Genomic DNA, 21,235 nt, shown 5'->3' on the forward strand with positions numbered 1-21,235 from the left:
CCCACCTTCATGTGGCCATTCAGTACAGGTAGAAACACTTTTGTTCTTAGGTGTGATAGCAGGTTGTATGAACTAGTTTGCTTTAAGCATACTGGGAACTTTTGTAATCTTGTGCGTGCACCCTCAAACCTCAGCAAATGTGTAACATGGCAGTCTGAGGCCATTTGCACCATTGACTGACTGGTTTCAAAACACACCAGCAACCGCAAAATTATTTTTAAAGACAAGGAGAATGAGGAATCACACATGCTGCCTTTGTGAAACTTTTGGTCCACTGTAAGAGATAAGAGAAATGATCCGCATGCCTTTTCTGCAGTTAACTGCATTAATTAATGAATTAATTAATTTGAAAGCATCTTACAGTCTCCTGCCTGTATGTACGACAAACTGAGGGGGAGGCAGAGTGCTCCACTGTGTTATTATTAACGTCATGTCTCCAGCAGTGGAGAGCAGCCCCTCTGCTGCACCGTTAGCTCCGGGATAAGACATCATTGTCCAACATGCTGAGCGGCTGCAGGGTTTTTGAGGTGAACAGCACAGAGTTATTTTCTTCACCTCAGAGTTGGTTTAAGTTGTTTAATGCCACAGTGTGTGTTGGTCAGCTGCTCTCGTTTGTTACTGCTGGAGTTCACTGCTCTGTTCCGCTAACGTTAGTCTCTGAGTGACGGTGTAGAAAGTTCACAATATACTGAACGTTCGTCTCGTAAAAAGTAATCAATTAGTCGTTAAATCAAAAAAACGCCTGGAACCGCTGCCTTTTTTGAAGATGAACTTCAAGATAACTCTAGCGTGTGTGCGTTCCTTCATCATCACATGCCACATTTTTCAACAAAAGGCAGTGGCCGGTAATACAAAGGCAGCCCGCCTTTGTATTACATACGCAGGGAAAACCCAGCACACAGGGGTCTGACCTCGGAGAAGTTACTCATGGTTGCCCAGAAGAACATGAGCAAACATCCCGCTAGTGTGGAAATGCAGCAGAGGCGCACTCCCAGAGCGTCAACCTCAACTGTCTGACCTCTTTCTCATTCAACACTGTCGTGACTGAGTCTTTCCAGCTTCCCCCTACTCCTACTGTCAAAATCACTAACACTTCCTCAACCAGCAGCAGCCTCGCACATCAACCGTGGAGGAGACAGAAGGGTAGAAGGGAGGTAAAAATAAAAACTTTAAGATCTCGCTTTGCCCGACTAACAGCCCTTTACTATATGGGAGCCTACAGACAGAATATGATTAAAGAGCAAGTCATCATTTAATGATGTAAGTTACAGAAACTGAGAGGGGGGGGGGGGGGGTGTGTGTGTGCGTGGAGAACATAAAAGAGCATGAAAGATAGAAAGCAGATGAGGAGTTACATATAGGCTGAGTGAAAAGCAGATAAAGACATTGGAAAGGAAAACAGAAAGAGGACAAAAAAGAAAAGTTAAAGACAGGACAGAGACATAAAGACATGGATGGATAGATGAAAACTGAGCTGTGTCAGTGGACCTGCTCCTGAGAGTCGAGTGAGGAAGAGAGAGATGGGAGATGAGGCAAGCGAGGATGAGCTCACCGCCTCCTTCTGTCTTTTATCGCAACGCTCTTGAGCAACCAAAGATTTACACCAGAGGCTCATGAGCTTTTCCACAACAAGGAACCCCGCGGCCATTCTGCCAGGAAAGTACATCTGAGGAAATGCTGGCAAGACCAACCAGCAACACCCCCCTCCATACAGAAAGTAAAAACTGACTATAAATGAACTTACAAGAAGTAAACACAGCAATAACAAGTAGGAACTCCATAGAAACATCACGCTAAAAACAAACATCCAAATAGCTTCTACATTACATACTTCATTGTGGAGTTTATCAGATTAGTGTTTTTTTAACATCACCTGCATTAACAATCACTTATGGGTTCTTCAAACTGTTCAATAACGTGGCAGGCAGTACAGAATAGATGCAGTGCTAAAAGGGTAAATCGCACAGATTTAATTGGTTGTACAAAACAACTAAAGGCTTCCTAAAGGCATCTAAAGGCTTCATCGTGACCTCTGAAAATGTGTAATTGGTATTTTTTTGATTTTTCCCCTTCATTTTATAAAATAAAAGCTTGATCTATAAATGGAAACAACAATAAACTGATTAATCAATAGTAACAGTAATCAGTAGTTGCAGCGCCAACTAGATGACGTGCAATGATGCAACGATTTCTTTGGCCTCTTCTGAGTCTCTGCTTGGTTTGCCGGTAATTTACGAGGGAAATCATGTTAATTATTTTCACAAAAAATCATGTTAATCTATGTTGGAATTACATATTGAACATAAACAGTCACTTCTATGGTAATTAAAAGAAGTATTGGGTGTTGTTTGGAATTTTTGTGTACTAGTGACAAAATTACACTTTTTGCTACCTTACTTTTATATAAAACTTTGAACTGACTGTCTAATAAATTTTTGATTAAAATCTGGAAGCATTTGGTCGCAGAATAAGTACAGATAAAGTACGAAACTGACCATGTGTTTGATATTCCAATTTTTGTTACGCTTCAAAACCTTGCTATCCAAAAAACGTGCTCATGTTCGATACCCAGTTCTAATTAAAGAACCTGTTTTAGGACCTTTTAGATTTCTCAGGGCCTCAAACATTTGAAGTAAAGACGCCCCACGGTGTTTTCAGCCCACTGACTGGCTGTCCCACACAGTTTAATCCTGTTCAACTCTGCTGCCTCGCTTTGTCAGAGTCACCAGTGCTTCAAAAGGCGTCAGGGACCCATTACAGCTTTATGTAACGTTGTGGAGACGGGGACGTGCTTGGAACGCACGCACACACACATACACACATATCCCTCCCACCCCCCCCACCCCCCTTTCTGTGAACAAGGGGTTTTCTACAGCTGGGTAACAAAGCATGACCCAATAATCCCAAAGCTTGACTCAAAACTAAATAACCCCCCCCCTTCCCTCCCTCCACTTATATCCCTTCCTCCCGCTCTCTGAGGACTTTATAAGGGGGCTTTTGGTTGCACGTGTGTGTGTGTGTGTGTGATGTGTTTAGGGGGGGTTACAAATACAAGCACGCTTAGCTTTGATTATTCTAATTATGACTTGGAGCTACGAGTAGATTATTATGAACACATGGGCTGATGAGTTGCTGATGAGCTCACGTCCCTCAAATCCGTCGGTGTTACCGTTAAGGGAGGCTGACAGACAAAGGCCTTTACTCACAATATACAACGGGGGGTGGAGGGCATCTAAGGGACATACCAGTCCACTCATTTTTTTTAAAACTGTTGACGCTCAAGCAGATGTCTTCAAACATTATCAGTTTGGCGTTCAGTACCAAAATGACTTTCATTATGCAAACTTTTAGGGCAATAAAGATCAGCAGCACTCATACTAGTTGGAGGCAAACTGTAAAGAGTATAATTAGGGGTCTTCTGCTTTAAAAATGTCAATCGTCCCAAAACTTTGTCAGGATCATCTACGTACTTCACTGATCTAAAAGGTATCAAGGAAATTTCGATACGTCAGTCTGTTTTGAAGTTATACATTTTTAGACTCGTGTCTTTAAGTTCAATTTTACATAAACGCTCATAAATCAAAATTGGTTTAAGTGATTCTAACCAAACTTGGTGCACATGTTTGGATGCTAGGTCTGAGCTTCGCTACACAGTCCTGGGATATTCTGCCACTAAGGGGCGCCACAAATACGAAAAGTTTTTATTTCGTAATCGGCTGCATGGATTCATAAAAAATTTGGCTCGCAGAATCTAGGGTGACGACTCAGTCGATGCATAAAATTTGGTAATGTTTGAATGAAGTGGGCATAGCTTATTACAACAAATCTAAATTTCTAGACACATCGCATTCAAAACTTCAAAAAAATAAATAAATGAATAAATTGCTTGTACGTCCAAAAGAGCTGAATGTTTTTCAGCACATCAACTCAACTGTGACAAAAGTTTGTCTCAGTGCAACTTGTGAGAAATTCAAAAGTCCGTCACTGTGTATTGTTCAAAATATGTTAAATCAATAAACATTTATATCTCCATAACTCTTCATTCATATGCTACCAAAATTGACACAGACATTCTTTGGATACTAGATATCAAGTGTTTCAAATGGTGTTCAGATCGGTCAAACGATGAGTCCACAGTGATATTCAATATCTTCCTGTAATTTGTACTGTATGCACAACATTTTTCATTTCATCTCATTTTTAAACAAATTTCACCAAAATAACGATGATACACTCGAGAAAAGCGGGTTGATGTGTAATTTCTTTCAGAATTGTATCCCCCAACAGTTAAATTGTTGCACAGTTTCGTGACATCCCTCTCTCTCTCTGCCTTCTGCTTGTGAGGTTGGTTTGGCTTCCTGGCTCAGGAGCCAGTTGGCAGGGTTGGAGAGGGCATCAGGAAACTACTTGCACCTGGTTAGTTTAATCCTCAGTCTATTGGGTGGCTTCCTTGTTAACCTTTTTCTCTCCTCTTCCTCTCAAGTCAGATAGGTCAAATGGCAGCAAAAACTGTAAGATCTAGAAACACCAAAAATTGGCAGGTGGGTCGCAAATCCCACCCACTGTTCAGGCACATAAAATGACACTCACTGACCTGAAGTTGACGCTGTCATAATCAAGTTTACGTTTTCGCAATTATCTCAAGAATGGCTTGGCTCAGAGTCAAAATTCTTTCATCATTTTAATCTCTCAAGTCATCTGCATCTGGCCTTCTGCTCTAAAAATGTCAATTTTTGTGATTTTTTGCAATCTTGTGGGACTGATTATTGCTGCTTGCGGCTATATTTCAACAAGCTTTCTTCCTGTATTTAAAATATCAGTGCTGATGCCGCTTCTTCAACCTTTTTACTCATCAAAAAAACCCCAAATGACGCATTTATCCAACTGCTTTTACGTAAATGAGATCTTGGGTTGATCACATTTGTGTTCTTTTCGTTGTTGCAACAGCAGGAAACGGTTGTCCTCCTCCTCTCCTCAAACAGTCCTAGTCTGGTCTTAAACTCTCTGTGACCCGGACACTGAATTTGTTAAGTCCTGCAGAGTAGAAAAGCAGATCACAGAATTCCCCTCCCTAGCACCAGATCCCATAGTAATTACCTAAAAAAAAAAATGAAAAAAAACCAAAACAAAAATGAGCAATTCCTGATCTCGCTAACTCTGGACACACCGATTCAGAGAAACCAGGACAGATACGAGTATTAAGACAAGCATGAGTTTATAGGAACAGGAGCTCCTGCTGTGCTTGTGATAGCTGTGAGGGAAAAAAAATTATCTCATGATAGCCTGGCTTTTGAGTTCATCACTTTAGTGTTTTCAGTGTTCTTTGCTGCATCATGGTTGTGTAATTTCAGTTCCTGAATTGTCCAAAACTGGTTAATCTTTATCAATCTTTAGGGCGCCAGTGGAAAACAGACGTTTCAGTTCCCCAAAAGTCTCAAACAAAGACAAAAGCTGACTGAAAATACAACATCAGCCACCCCAACTTGAGACTGATGCAGACACATGATGACTGTCTGGGCTATAAAGCAACATGCGCTTAAATAAATGGTATATTTACACTGAAAAAGGAAGTTTGCTTTGGTGTATAAATGTAGCTTGCAGCCATATCTAAACAATTTATACGTGTATCAAGCTTAACAGCAGTTTTCCACAGTGACTTTCCTTGAGATATAGGCCATATTTCAAACCATGCATCATCACCCAGCAGCCTTGTCTCATTCCTAATCACTCCCCTGCAAATTCCTATAACAAAGTACATGAGGCACGTCCATCTCGCCTTCTTGAAGACAAGTATTGCCACTATTTTAAGGGGTTATTATATTATGTCAAGTCAGGTGAGAGCAATCTTAAGACTATCATTTACAGGTATGCAACACGATCTGTAATGAGTGCATTGTGCATGAGTGTGTTGCCCAACCTTTCTAAATCCAGCTGTGAAAAAACCCGACAAAGCAATTGTTCTGTTAAGTCAGTCACTAAACCTTTCACAGCAACTGGTTCCCATGGCCCACAAACTGAAGAACAAGCCAAATCTTATCTTGATTGTCACCCAGCTATTTAGTGTTTTGTTGACAGAAAGACAAAACCATGCCTGTCTGCTATGACTGACCTTGGGGGGGGGGGAGAGACTGGAAACGATTCGCTGGTGAGGCAGGTAAGACTGGAAGTGTTTGCTTACAGGTTTTGTTTTGACTGTTTAAATTTCAACTAGTTTATACCAGATGGGATACAGCTTGTTTAATCACATATTATCTATCTTGACACCTCTGATGAGTGGCATATGTGTTACAAAATCTTTTTTTTTCTTTGCTCTGTAGTTGCACAGACCAGCATTAAAAGATGAATCACACCAACAAAAACTGCTTTACCAAGAGTATGTGGGAGTACCAAGTTGATGTGTTTGTAATGACAGGAAGTGTTAAAAGTAGGTCATCACTTCTAACCTGTTCAGACACACTTAAATTAAATTAGGTTTTACAAACAATACTTGAATATGATACATAATTTAAGGCCTGTAACAACCTTCACCAAAACTAAAGTCAGAGCTAATCTGACTTAACTGATTGTATGAAGGTGCAGCTGTAATATATCAACTCAGACACAAACTTATCAAGCCCAGACTGCAACAAATCTCACCGAGAAGAAATCTCACTTTCATATTCAGAAGTCTCACATTTCATTCAGTTATGGGGTGGAATCGATGAGCATTTGTAAGATGCAATTAGATACAGCAGTCACACAGAAACGCACCAGCCACAGTTTGCAGCCCCCCCCCCCCCCCCAGATACCTTGGAGCAACATGAAACCCCAGACAAGCTCCAGTGGCTCTTACACCATATGGCCTGAGAAAAATCCCCCAGTAACCATAAAAGGCTGTTTTTTTTTGGTTTATTTTTTGTTTTTTTGTTTCTTGACTATCCATCGGTTTCATCTCATCAATTTCCCTGATGTCTGAGCTCATTTTGTGGCTGTGTAGAGCCGGGGGTATGAAGCTAATGAGAATGTGAGTGGAGATGGAGCTTTGCGGAATGGCCCTTTGTTTGGAAACAGCCTCTCTGCAGCGCTGGAAACGCGAGACGCTTATCGATCATTTCAACTGGAAGCCTTTTGTGTTGCAAGCCACTGAGAGGCTGCGGGCAAACGCACAAATAAAAGGCGATTTAATGTTATATGTGACTACTGAGGGCTTCACTTTCATAATAAAAAAACCCAACACAGACACTACCAACATGTATTTTCCACGTTGGTGGCGACTGCGCTCTTTGTCCGGTCCGACCAGCAGCAGCAAATAAACAAAAAACTGTGGGGGATTTTTTTCGGATTAACGTTGGATTAATCATAATAAGAGACCCAATAACCGCCTTTGTTCTTTGCGTAAGCCACCCCCAACCGATGGTGAGTTCAGAAAAAACGACTTTTGCAACGGGGAATTCACACAAACAAAAATAAAGCCCCAGCGCTGTAACGCTGGGTCCTTTTGTATCCGCGTCTGTCAGCCCTCCTCCTCCGCGCCTCCCCCTGCCTCTCTCCGGGCTACAGCTACAGCCAGCTCCGGCCGTCGACGAAGAGCCCCGGAGAGGGAGAAAAGTGCTGATAGTTGCCGAAACACGGCTTCCCGTGTTTTACAGTCCCATGGACAGCGAGTCGGGGCTTCAAAAAGAAGGCAAAACTGGGCAAAGACGCAGTATACAGCAGTAGGGCTACAGAGCAGTGAAAAGCCCTTTAATTTTTAAACAGCAGCTGGTCGGCTAATAGCGAGCGACCTTATGTTTGCTTCCCCTTTCGCAGAAAGGCCAGTGGAAGCTCAGAATTTGACAAATGTTTCTTTGGGAGCTTTTAAACTACAAAAAACCCACACACATACACAGAGACCCAAGTGTTGTCATAAATAAACCGAAGACAGATGCTTTGCATACTTTCCGCGATAGCAGAGAAAACTTCCATCAATCATCCCCAGTGAACCTCCAGCCGCAGCAGCGACACTCGCAAACAGTCCACCGGGTTCAAGCCAAAACTGCTTCACTTCGGTTTTTGTCAACTATTCCACTTACCGACTTGTAAAACGTTTTCCACACAGCCGGTCTCCAGCAGCCTGATGCCGCGGCGAAAAGGCAGTCCGTCTCCCGTTCCCACCGCTCCGGCTGCCCCCACGGTAGCCGCCGTACCGGCGGTAGATCCTCCGCCACCCCCGGTGGTTGTAGCTCCGGACCCTGTACCCCCAGCCCCACCGGTAGCCGCCGACGGACCCTCCTCGCCGGCCACTCGGCACTGAAACGAAGAGTACATGCATATCTCCTTTTCGTTACGGGGAAAAGACCAGTAGACGATGCGGCGCTGGACAGGCTCCGGGATCCGCTCGAAGCGCTCCTCCACTCTCTCGAAGGCCCACTTTTCCGCTACTGCTTTAGCGGCGCAGTCCAGAAGGGACTCCGGGGAACGGTACCGGGAGCTGGGCAACCCGCTGCCGTGGCCGGGCCCCGGGCCGGGACCTCGGGGAGCAGGGCGCAGGCAGGGTCGCTTGCTGGCCGGTGGTAAGGAGAGGAGAGGATGCGGCTGTTCTCTGCGTCCTTCCGCCATGGCGAGCCGATCAACACTGACTACACGGACGGTGTGCGGACACCGAGCAGCAGCAGGAAGCCGATTACTTACACACACACACACACACACACACACACACACACACACACACACACACACACACACATTGAGAAGCCAGTGTCAAAGCAGACAGGATCTCAGGCAAGACTTCCGATCACAAATTTCAAAATTAACTTCGTTATTTACAAACGTGTAAACTGCTGATGGCTACCAGTAAGAGTGTGACTGACATAAGACTGAGAAATTTGGGCCAAATATCCAGCAGCAAGAAGAACCACAATTATCTGATTGTTTGTTTCATGTGAGTAAAATGCGAATGCTGTTTGTTCGCTGTTTGCAGAAATTCCATTGAAAAGTCTGCAAGAAAAGATGTCTGAAATTTCACTTGAAGGTCGTTTTTACTGTCTACAGTAAGTCTGTATTGTATTGCATGCACCATAGTTCTGTAATGCATATTTTTTACACCTCACATTCATACATTGCTGTATGACATTCCTATTACTGGTGCATTACAAATATGAGTGTTAATTTAAATACCCACTTTGGTGTCTTCTCAGTATCTTTAATTTCACCATCACTGATCAATAAATGTGTCACTTTAATCACATTTCTAAATATCTGATTTATAGGTTTATTCAAATAGATTTGAATAACCCACCCCATTCACTCATTCACCATAACTACATCACCCTACCTCACATTATTTGCATCATCTTCTATTTTTTATTTCAGAATTTATTGACCAGTTGAGTGAACAAATTTTATTTCAAGTTAAAGCCAGTTGTTGTATACATTGTAGCATTAATGGGAGCAGCAGCCCTCACACTTGGCTAGTTTACCAATAGTACATGTAGGAGTTCAGTCAGAATGGGCTGGGGTGTGCAGCTGCTACCTTTTCCCTATTTAGCTGTTAATTTTAGTTAGAACAAAGATTTAACTACATTGTATTACTCTTTCTTTGGTTAATGCAGTAATAAGTAGTAAAACAGATGCAAAACTATCATTTTAAATTGCAGCAAAAACCATAAACATTAACAATAATCCTCCTCTGTCTTTCTTCTTTAACTATCTGTCATCTCTCTGCCGTGCTTCTTTATTCAGCCCCAAAGGAGGAAAAGTGTAGAAAGACCATGGCATGTCAATATAAAGTTGTTCAGTTTTTGTGACCTTTATTTAACCATGACATGTTTACTGAAAATTAAGTGACATATTTCAATTACACGCTGCTCCACACTCACACAAGATCAATCTCTCTCAGTTGGACGTTGCTGACAATTCTGACACACAATCAGCTTTATAGTTCTTCATTCCTGTTACTGTATAATTACTTGGATGAAAAAAAAAACTGTTTAATATTTAATCGTAACTTCAACTGGTTGCCTTTTCTCTTGTGAACTCTCTCTCTTTCCCTCTGTTGCAGAAATTAGAAGATAATGCTTTGGAGATGACGTGCAGAATGAAAAGTCAACAATAAGAGTGGATTCAGGTGCATCTTGATCCTCTTCAGCCTCTGTGGCCACTTTGCTCTTTAATGGTGCTACCAGTTGTTCCTCCAAGGCCCGTGAGCTCCACACTGCTGCAGATATTTCATCATCCTAGTGTGGGCCTGTTCTGGCTCATCTCCTTCTAGCTTCATCTTCCTGAGTCCCCACAGCCTGATTTTCCAGCTGCAGAAACTATAGCTACCATTTTCTTCCTTAAAGTCCATTTAGGCCTTTAAGAAAATGGCACCAATGTCTTTTTCTGCTGCTATTTTGTCAATAGAGCGTTTGTACTAAGAGCCCTCAGGAAAGCTTCAGTGTGTCCCCACAGACAGTCTGGCAGAGGATAAAAGCATTTTAAAAGACAAATGTGGTCCCAAGTGCTAGTTGATATTGATACTGACAAATGTATTTCATACATACTGAAACTAAATCATTTACACTGTGTCTAAAATGTGCAGAAATCCTTTGGCACCATGTACTTAGTTTGTTGAAAAACACTTATGGTAATAGTGAGTCTTTTATTTTAAAAACCAAATGTGTTAATTTCCTGTCTCTTTGGCTATATGTCTGTGTGCCTTGATGCAGCTGAACAGGAAGAGAGAGCAACAGAGACGAGAGAGAGAGAGAGAGAGAGAGAAGATTGATTGGAGGTGGAAGATGTTACACATCACTAACCCACACAATAACAAAACCCTCCAGTCTCTGATCAGCATGACATGCCAGCTCTCTTACATTCAAACAATGCTATATTATTTATGTGACTGTGTACCAGCCATTGATGCACAAGCAATCATATGACACAATGCACAAAAACAAGGCAGATGATGAGTAACAGTAAAAAGAAAAATAGAATATATTACGTATATACATACAATACTCCTATTGTAGTTTTCCTGTAATTTGTTGATTCTGTGAAATGTATTTTAAGATCATTAGCTGTTCTTAAAAACCAATAAAAAAACACTTTCTCACTCCCGCTCTCTTCCTTTTGACATGACAGCAAAGTCCTTGACATGTGCGCATTTTACATTGAAGCAAGTAACGATCCCAACTCATCCTCATGAATAACAAAGTTACTGTTTTGCAAATTAAATTCACACCATTATGTGCCCTATACATATCAATTACCCCAGGTCTGCAAATACACATTCATTTGAATGGATGCCGCACACACTTCTGTCTGTTTCCCACAGCAGGCCGCAGAGGCTTTGGAGCCAGCCAGCAACTTCAGTGCTTAGACTAAAGGCTTATTTCACAGAAAAATATGCTCATGCTGTATATTTAAGTCTATATCCTTGGATGTTAAAAACTCTAAAATAAATGAGAAATATCATGCAGGAAAAATCTCTTATTTATAAAAGTCAACAGTTATGTGTGTGTGTGTGTGTGTGTGTTTATACAGACCGAATTCCTCTTTAATTAAACTGTAAATTAGCTTGATTAGCTTGAGCTTGCTAAATTGAATTCAAACATCTATGATCAGACACAAAAGAAACCAACGTTCACATACATACTCACATACAGTAGTAGCACTAATGCACTGACTTTTGTGCTTCATGGCCTCCAACTCCAAAGAGTACACACATAGTTGTTTTTTTTTTTTTGTTTGTTTGTTTTTTTTGTTTTTTTTGTGAGATTATTAAAATGGTCAACATTCTATGTAAGCAATGAGGACCTAATAGAGGGTGGCTGATACTGGATACAGTATATATAAAAAACAAAAACAAATAAGATCATTACTGGCCAATGATCTTTGATATATAAACACACCTTTAAAAAAAGGATCCATCAGGTCCAGTTAGAAATGTGATGAAGATAGGTACAGGAGGCAGAGTAATTTACAGTTGGACAAAATGTTTTACAGACTCTGCACCACCATCTGCTCAGCTCTGATTTGATCATCTCATTTGATACATCTCACATTCTAAGTCCAGAGTGTGCTGCTGGAAAAACCTATATAATGATGTCTTTCTGAGGTCATGTCCAACCTAATTCATTATATTTAAAATCCCATCTTTTTTTCTTTCCATTCACACAATAACATGTTATTTCATTGACGCTGTCATACAGCATGACGATGGGAAGGTTTGCCTTGTCTAGCTAACTATTAGGGTACAGATTAAACTATTTTCATGTCATCTTTAGCAGCCAGACACACAAGATTACATTTCTTTTATTCACTTTGCAGAGAACAATGATTGCAGTGAGCAGAAGCTTTACATTAGACATTGTTTTACTTGATCACAATATATCTCTGATGTTACTGAGAAGATTTAAGATAAAACTCATCATCGTGTTCCAGTTAGATTGTTGGCTCCAGTTATATTTTCTAACACACTATGTTGGGTGACTGTAAAAACAGAGCAAAGTGAGGTAAATTTATCATACATATAACAAATCCCTACAGTTTGAAACAAATCCTAAATACACAGCAGCTTGTAAGCTTTCAGCAATATCACTCCACTGCAGGACAAACTATCCTCACCTGGCTGCAAAATCAGAAATTCAGTGGACAAAACAGTTTCAAGTAGGCTCTCTGAGAAGTAAGAGACTCATTTATTTTGTTCCCACTGCCCACCACAGTCAATCTGGGGGCCTTGATCCAGCATTATACACAGTTAATAAATTCCCACCAAATTGATTTTTGGACATTTGTTAAAAAACATGAGGGTTAAGTATTGATACATGTCACATGCATCTCTTGGAGTTGGTGTGGACTGATACATTTGTAGAAATGGAAGTGCACAAATCACTGTTGGAAAAATAAATTTATACAATATAATTAAGGTTTAGGCACAAAAATGACTCAGTAAGGGAGAGATCATGGTTTGAGTTAAAATTACTGTCTTAAGGTTAGGGAACCTTCAACGTCATGGTTATAATAATAACCATGTGGTTAACATGAGGGAATGATTACGTTCATGGTTGACCATGACTGTCAGCAAGAAACGGAAAGTGCAAAGATGACTTTCGTGTCAAAGTCTGACCATCCAACCATCATGACCTCCGCTTGTTTTTATTCACAATTTTCATTTGCACATAAAAAACCTTAAATATTGCAAATAAATTTCCATTGGCTCAACTAAATACTTATCTTAACCCAAACCACCATCCGTCTCTAAAAATTTACCAATAAACCTAACCAGATCTTAACGTTGTCACGTTCTAAAGGCATCAGATAAGAAAACGCTTCTATGTGTTGTTCTAAAGTTCAGTTAGAAACAAGGTATTTTGTTATTTTAATATGGAGGACTTACTAGTTTACAGCATAAATGATACAATGTACATTACTATTTTTACATCCTGTCAACACCGAAACAGGGAATTAATGAATCTAATGGCCAGATTATTAAAAAACAAACAAAAAACACTTTTTACTTTGGACAATGCACCTATTATCACTCAGCATATGATAAAGTTGCTGCATTGAGAGAGCAAGTGAACTATCTGGATAACTGTTGCCAAGTCAATAACCAATAACCTGGTGGTCTTTATAAGTGAAAAAAGGGTACTTTGGGAATGATGTGGATATAGAGTGAGACCCCGGGTGCTCTGAAAATGTGTATCCACTAACTTACAATTATAACCGGCCAAATAAAATAAAACCACCTAAATAGATTTTTGGAGTGCGTTGGCTCCCATTGATTCCTAACAAATACATATCATTTTTGTTCTTCACTGACCTTGTATGGGCAGTTATGCTTTTTCATTTTCACAATAATTGACAATTGCGCAGGCGGAGAAGATGTTTCATCAGCCTGGGACAAAGCCAATCTACACATAATGGCTAATAAAATGTCTGATGAATGGACGTCATGGCTGAAATTAAGCAGACTATCTGCTCTGAAGTTGACTCTTTTGGAGATACGGGAGAGACATTAGCGGCTGAGCACGGAGACAATATCCAGATCTGTGTCTCTCTGTGTATCCCCTTCCCTCTTCTAAAGACTGCTTTTTGGCGTGCAATTATACTGAACAATAGGCCAAAGCCAATGGAGGATGCAACTCGTTACCATGGAAATGATTATGATGGATTTGTGGATAGACAGAGCAGGTAATTGGAAAAAGATTGATGGGTGACAGGGTGAAAGAGAGAGATAGAAAGGGATGGAAGGAGAGAAGGATAAATTACCAGAGCAGCAGTGGGAGGAGAGAAGGCCCTATTACACCCTATCTTTCTGGGATTTACAATTATATAATGATGCATCCTCTCTCTCATCAAGTCAATAGGCAATCACTCTCTCTTGCTCTTGCAGTAACTCCCTCTTCTCTCTTTCTTTCCCTCTGTATTAGCCCTTCTTCTCCACCATATCCTGTTTTCTCTCTGTCTCCCCTCCACACTAGTTCTCTCCCCTGACTCCAAAGTGAAAAGTGGACCTATTGTGTATAATTCCTCTCATTATCACTTAGTGAGGGGAGGTGCTGAAAAGGGTAGAGATACCCCTGTGTGAAGCACACACACACACACACACACACATACACACACACACATCCACACAGGCAGTGTCCAGGGGACGTAAACACGCGGTGTGTCTGTATTGATGTGTTTTCAGGCTGTGGAGGAGCCTTGAGGTTAGAGAGGCTGGTTTGTGATTAGAAGGTCATCAGTAAGGATCCAGAGGCTAGATTATAAAATTCTAGCTGAGGAGGATGAAAATTTGATTCCATCCCTTAACCACTGCTATCAGCCTGCCCTTGAGCAAGGCAACCAACTCCCAGTTGCTAAAGTGAGCTAAAATTTGTACAGTTTTTGGTGCAGAGCAGCTCATGAAGCACATGTGAGGAACGAGATGAACATGAAGCACAGCAGTACTGAAAATTGTAAGAAAGTTTAGTCCCCGTATGGTTAATAAAACAGACATTATATTATAATAATATTATTATAATATAATAATGCTAGCTCTAAATTTAAATTTTAGATTAGCTCAAATGTAAATGGCCATGAATGGGTGAAATGTCACAGCAGGGCTGGATTAACTGCTTACAGGTGCGGGGCAAAAAATGAGCTTTGGGTCCCAGTTGAGCCCCCCCATGTTCCCTAACTTAGTTTGATTAAACACACATTGTCAATTTCATTTTTTTTCATTAAAAATTTCCATTTCAGTTACTATTAATCCATTAATCCAATTACCACAAACTAATTGCTGTGCAGTGAACCTGGGGCCTTTGAAACCCCTGAGGGTCAGTTTCCAGTATAATAAAGGCTGGGGCTGGCTCGGGTTGGCAGATATGGATATGATTCTGGTCAAAGAATCAGGGCAGGAGAGAGGATCCTCAGGCTGCGGGATTTATTTGAGGTCGCCCATGGCAGGATCGTCAAAAGAGAAGATAATAATATATGATATAAAATCACACTATAAATATGAACGATCATGACATTCAAAGGAATAAGGCTATTTACTGTAACCTAAATCACAAGCAACCATTATTATGATTAGCTTCAAAGATGATCATAGAAATAAAGAAATATCTCTCTTTGCAAATACTGAGATTAGCTGCACATAAAATACTGTATATGCATCTTACTGCTCATGATACAATGGTTTAAGGCCAACAAATATGCCATGCAGATCAAATAACTAACATAAAATAGCAACCATGCAGTGTGCTCCACACAGATTAGGCAATTAAGTCAATTAAGGCTAAAAATGTAAGATAACAACCAAGCTAACTGTAATTGCTGAATGACGACACTACAAAAACATGAAGGCAACTTACATCATGCTCATTCATACACAAACTGTGCTGAAAAGTTGAATAAAGAGCTCCGAATTTTCTCCTGTGTTCTGTCTCTGCTCTTCATGCGATGATTGAGACTGTGATGACATCTGTTTGGTAATCCAGCCTTGTGTCATTCGAGACAGCAAAAAGTGAGAAAAGTTTTCAAAATTCCTCAAATTTGGAATTTTCTTGAAGCAGAAATGATGTATAGTGGAAAGTTGTGGAAATATAAAAGCTGGTTACCATGACTGGAGGTGGTGATTGGCTTGCCTTATTGAGATTTTCAATACCAGTGCCAATACCAAAATGATTCATTTCCAGGTTTTGGTACTTGGTGCGATGGAGCCTTTTTGGTTGGTTCCAATAAAGCATAGAGGCTTGATAACCACAACCTATGTAGGACAATAGGCCTTTTTCACAGCAGACAATTCGACATTTCACAGTAGGAAATGTTCATGTTGGTTTATTGGGACACCTGCCATCATCAGTGTTATTAGTAACACCTGTACTTTCCTTACTATGACAAATCATAATGTCTACTGTGTCCTCAAAGGGCCTATTATAATTAGTCTATTATAACAGACATTTACACTATGATCATGTTTTCTCGAATGAAATTTAAAAGCAAAAACCCACCCATCACAATTCGTAAGTTGCCCCTTTTCATACATTATATATTATTTTTATATATTACTTCAATATTTTCATACCATAGACTGTATAAAATATGGATGTAGTCACCGTGACGTCACCCACTGGTTTGCGAACTGTTGTGTTTGCACAAACACAGATGTAAAAAAAGAAATTGTACATTGCACAATATCTGAGCACCATTCACACACATTCCTACCCACATTCTATCCACCCACACACATATGCACACACACCAGTACACAATCACCTGACCACACACAACAATTCACAACCGAGAGGTTTTACAGATCTTTTGTCCAGTTTCAGCTATTTTGAGTTGAACGGTCCTCCCATTTAAAGTCCATCAATGTCTGAGTAACTAGTTTTCTGAAAAACCTTGTTTGCATTTTATCATATTCTCATATAAAATATATGCATGGCCTTTTGTTTTCAAACACAATTCCAGCAGGCATCCGCTACTCTGAGGCCAAGGCTGTGAAGTTTACTACAGGTCCAATGGCGCACACACACACACACACACACACACACACACAAACACACACACACACACACACTTCTCCAGGGATACGAGTCATGTCCTGAAGAGTGAGAGAAAAATAGAAATAGATCTCTTTGTATCCAGTGAGAGCAGGAAGAAAAACGAAGCTTCACCACACTGTGAAGACATTCAATAGACATACAATGTGTGTGTGTTTATTGGCCTTGACACACAACCATGTGCACACACACCTTTTGTTTCACAAAGTCTTGCTAACCAAAGGGCTCACAGCTCGGGAGCTTTCCTCACCGTAAACACTCCACTTGAGCAGTTCATCATTGAGGGACAATAGAGCAAAAATATCCACCTTTCTTCCTCTCCTTTTGTCCGTCTTTTCTCTCTCTGTCTCTCTCTGCACCGATGGCTATAATCACTTCAATTTATTTTCTACAGCAGTTTTGTCCTTCTGAGCTCAACTGCTTCATTGTTCATTGATATAAAGGCTTCAAATTAAGAGGCAGCGAGGAGAATAGATCTGTGTCTGCATGTTGCTGTGTTGGTCACATGCAAGGTCCCATAAACTACTGACTGGATTTTGAATGAAAGCCCAGTGAATGCTGATCCTCACTGCGAGGGTTGACCTGTTTCAAAACCACTAAAATAGATTGCATATATTCCCAAGGCTTATTACTGTATACTTGTATGAAGCACACACTGTATACCAGAGCTCAAATAGCAAGTATATTTAATGGTCAGTGCAGAAAATCTAGACTGGGGTTTCCTGTACTACCTTAAATTTCCATAATTAGAGGACTACAAAGTTTAAAAATTTAAAAAAAAAAAAAAAAGGGTGTGGAGTTAGAAGGAAGTGAGGTTGCCAGACCTCTGTAACCCACCCCTCATTTCTGCTTGAGGCTAGCGACTACCATAACACACCTGAATCTCCAACTGAACATTCGATGGCCAAGTTGCACTGTGGGTAATGTAGGTTTTGACCATGAAGAAGAATGTGTGGAATAAAAAAGATGATTTCTCTGGTTCTGCTGTATCTTTTTTCTTTTGACTGTCCATTGTAAGTCTGACTGTGTTAAAGGAGTGCTAAATCAATGAAGTACCCTGTTGAAGTATGCTTCAACTTGCTTCCACTCTTTGACAGCGTCTGAATCCCCCATCACACACACTCCTATGTGCCATTCAAAAAAGAAAACAATACGTTCCAAAAGCATGTCCACTTCATGTAATGACTGGCTAGGTGTGCAGAGGTGCAAGAGTAGTCGCTCTTTGTGAGCACAACCAAGTGTGCCATGAATACCTCCAAGGACAAACTGCTTGAAAGTTTGCTTCCTTATATCCACTTGTACGGTATTGTGTTGAGACTTCGTACACCCACAAAAGACAACAAATTCAGGCAGTGGAAGATGTGTGATTCAGCCAGGAGGAAGCTATGACAACAAACTTTTGCCACTCCTTCAAATGTGGCTGTTAGATTTTTGTCTTCAGATTTTGTCGAACGACGTCATATGAGCCAGTTAGACCATGTTCACACTAAGCTGGTTAAATTTGTAGATGCACGTTTTTCTCTCTGTTGTATGTAGTTTGGAAAAACGGCCTCCAGTGTGTAAATCTGAAAACGCTGGTTTGACGTGGTTGTGTGTACAATGTAATGTTGGCGAATGGCTTCATGCAAGTGTTGTTCTCTTTATTGTCTACTTTGACAGCATGTTTAGAGTTAAATGTAGCTATCTACCACCTTTCTCTCACTGAAATTGTTGTAATTTGCTCACAATAAACATAAATCAGCAAGCCACCACGGAAACGGAAATAGTATTTTGTTCCTTTTCGCTGGTTTTTTGTGGCTGACTTGCTGGTCTGTCCTCTGCACATGCCCAGTAGGAGGAGAATGACCTGTTTTGGTGTTTTAATGTGAACAGAAGTATTTACAGGAATGAGCTGAAACTCCTGCTGTGAACATGAACATTTTTTTTTTTTCTTAAACAGTGTATTAGAATTTACCCGGATTAATGTAGACATAGTCTTAGTTTCAAGCACAGTGAACCCTGTTTGTAGCTACTGAACTAGTTGTTATAGGGGACGATCACTCGGACTTGCTACCTTTTTGGTGATCGCTTCCCAGTCACTAGCATTTAGCCAAATACCCCATCTAACATTTAGGGTTTTTAGCAGTACTGAATGCTTAAGCTGACTTTTAACCTTTTATTGATGTTTTTAAATGACATGTTCCTATTGATGTTCAGAGTGAAAAAGAGAAATAGAAAACTCATACATTAAGTTCACCAGGTTAAATCACTGAGTAGCATCAAATGCTGTTCACCATAATATTAGCAAGCTGCATGATTGGCCAGTATCAGATATTTCACCATGTGCTAACTTGTAAAATTCACTATGAGAAAGATCTTATATCTTTTCCAACAAATTTAAACATCTTTGTCTTAGAGATTTGTTATCATGCAGGGGGCACATATATGAAGGTCATTGTGTTATCTGCTGTAGGCTGTTCTTTTTCAATAACACACAGGTTTTCTTGACATCCAATTTTGTCAAAAATTCCCATCAAAGTTCTTCTGTCATGTCACCTTGGTTCCTTACATCCCTCTGTGTTGATGGTATTGATTTCTTTCACCACATCTCTGTTGAAATCAACACGGCCTTTGCCCATTTCCTTGAAATGTTGCTTCAGAAGAATGTCAGCATATCCGTCCCCATAGTTCCATCTTTGGTAAATTAGTTTATCCATGTGAGGCTAGCATAACATACTAACCATATATTATATGATTGATTGTACATTTAACTTGTGTTACAGGTTTTGCTTCTGTCAATCACATATCAAAAGCAATGCCCATTTAAGTATTTCATATTTGGTAAATTGAGAACTGAACTTCTGACCCAAAAAATACAGTAATGGAACAGCAGAGAAGTACTGATAACATTGTTTAGAGCTGATAGCAAGGCAAAGTTAACATGTCTTTAGATATAAATGGATGAATTTGAGTTTTCTATAGCTTTAACATTGCAGTTATTACACTCCCGACAAAAGCACAAACTGGTCTGTTTACATGTATTGTATCCACAGTTGGCTTCCTGTTATCTAAGACAGGAATAAAATCTGAATAACTGTCAAAGTATTGGATGAGCTAAGAAAACTGTTACAATATGATACTACCTGCTTAACAGTCTGTTCACACATATGGACCGAAAAGCTGGGACAGCAATAGGATAATATTCATTATGGATGAGACCTGGCTTTGCAGCCCCTACTGAGCTAAAGAGATTTGAAAAGCGCCCAGCTACACTACAGGGGCAAGCTGAGAAAGGCTCAACGCAAATGCAAATGTCCTCTGACACGGTGCGAGTCACAACCAGCGAGAGCCAATCACACTCGTTTTGATTCCTGTGGAAAGTGAAGCACAGAGTTGTTTACTACTCCAATCCACTACGTGAAATAACTTAAAACAAAATGGAAGAAAAGCTGATCGTTGTGATCTCCCATTTCTCTACGATGTGTATTTAACAAGCTACTGTGACCGTCAAAGAATGACAGTGTGGAAACAAATCACCGACATTGTTGGTTCACAATGGCCACATCAGAAAACAACAATTACTGTCCAGTCGGCGCAGAGTATGAAAATTACTTTCTCAATGCAACACAAACCTAGTTTTGTTGATGTAAATGTACTGCCTGTAAACACGTTAGCATGCCGATGTTAGCATTTAGCTCACAGTCTAAGTACAGCCTCATGGAGCTGCTAGCATGGCTATAGACTGTCTTGTCATTTGATAAACTACTTTAAATCAAATGACTCAGTTATTGAAATGTATCCCTTGAATTTTCTGTTGATTGACTAATTGATAAATTCACTGTCGCATTTCTGCCACAGCTGCTAGCTTGCTGCTAGCTGCCCCTCCTTAACTGACAAGACACTGTCATGACAACTTAAGGTGCTACTGCTACCTTAGCTTGATACTGGTTCAAGGTGTGAGCACAAATTAAACTGTCAGTTACAAGTACAAATTACTAAATTATTTGCATGCACAAACTGATTACTTGTTTGATACATACCAGGCTCTGTAAATTGTCATAGAGATGCACAAATGGTGAAAAACCTTTAGTAGCCAGCAGTTAAGGGCATACATGAACAAATAACCATGTTTTTTCCTGCTGAAATCTACCTCTGTTAATCCCTTAATCCCTTAACCTTGTTAAGAAAACCAGGTTTCTCATTTACATGGCATTTCAGAAATTAGGTTACTGCCGAGAGCCGAGAATAATCAGATTTCTTAA

At 40.3% G+C, this 21,235-nt stretch overlaps 1 protein-coding gene and 1 long non-coding RNA gene across 4 annotated transcripts in view; one reads left to right on the top strand and one right to left on the bottom strand.

The window, feature by feature from the left end:
* Positions 1-8,883, bottom strand: part of zswim5 (zinc finger, SWIM-type containing 5) — a 67,099-nt gene extending 58,216 nt beyond the window's left edge. Inside the window, exon 1 of one of the 2 annotated variants that reach the window (XM_044367842.1) lies at positions 8,052-8,883. In XM_044367842.1, coding sequence (XP_044223777.1) covers positions 8,052-8,577 — 526 coding nt within the window. In that variant the 5' untranslated portion in view covers positions 8,578-8,883. The remainder of the gene's footprint in view (positions 1-8,051) is intronic. The other variant, XM_044367841.1, reaches the window with a different exon arrangement.
* Positions 6,813-10,066, top strand: LOC122993561. Of its 2 annotated transcripts, none has more exons than XR_006406405.1 (3): positions 6,813-7,003; positions 8,939-9,008; positions 10,019-10,066. It is a non-coding gene; the product is annotated as an uncharacterized LOC122993561 (long non-coding RNA). The 2 variants fall into 2 exon arrangements; XR_006406404.1 differs by lacking the exon at positions 6,813-7,003 and adding an exon at positions 7,019-7,395.
* The last annotated feature ends 11,169 nt before the right edge of the window (positions 10,067-21,235 follow it).

This window comes from Thunnus albacares, chromosome 12 (genome assembly GCF_914725855.1).
Source record: "Thunnus albacares chromosome 12, fThuAlb1.1, whole genome shotgun sequence".
NCBI lineage: Eukaryota > Metazoa > Chordata > Actinopteri > Scombriformes > Scombridae > Thunnus > Thunnus albacares.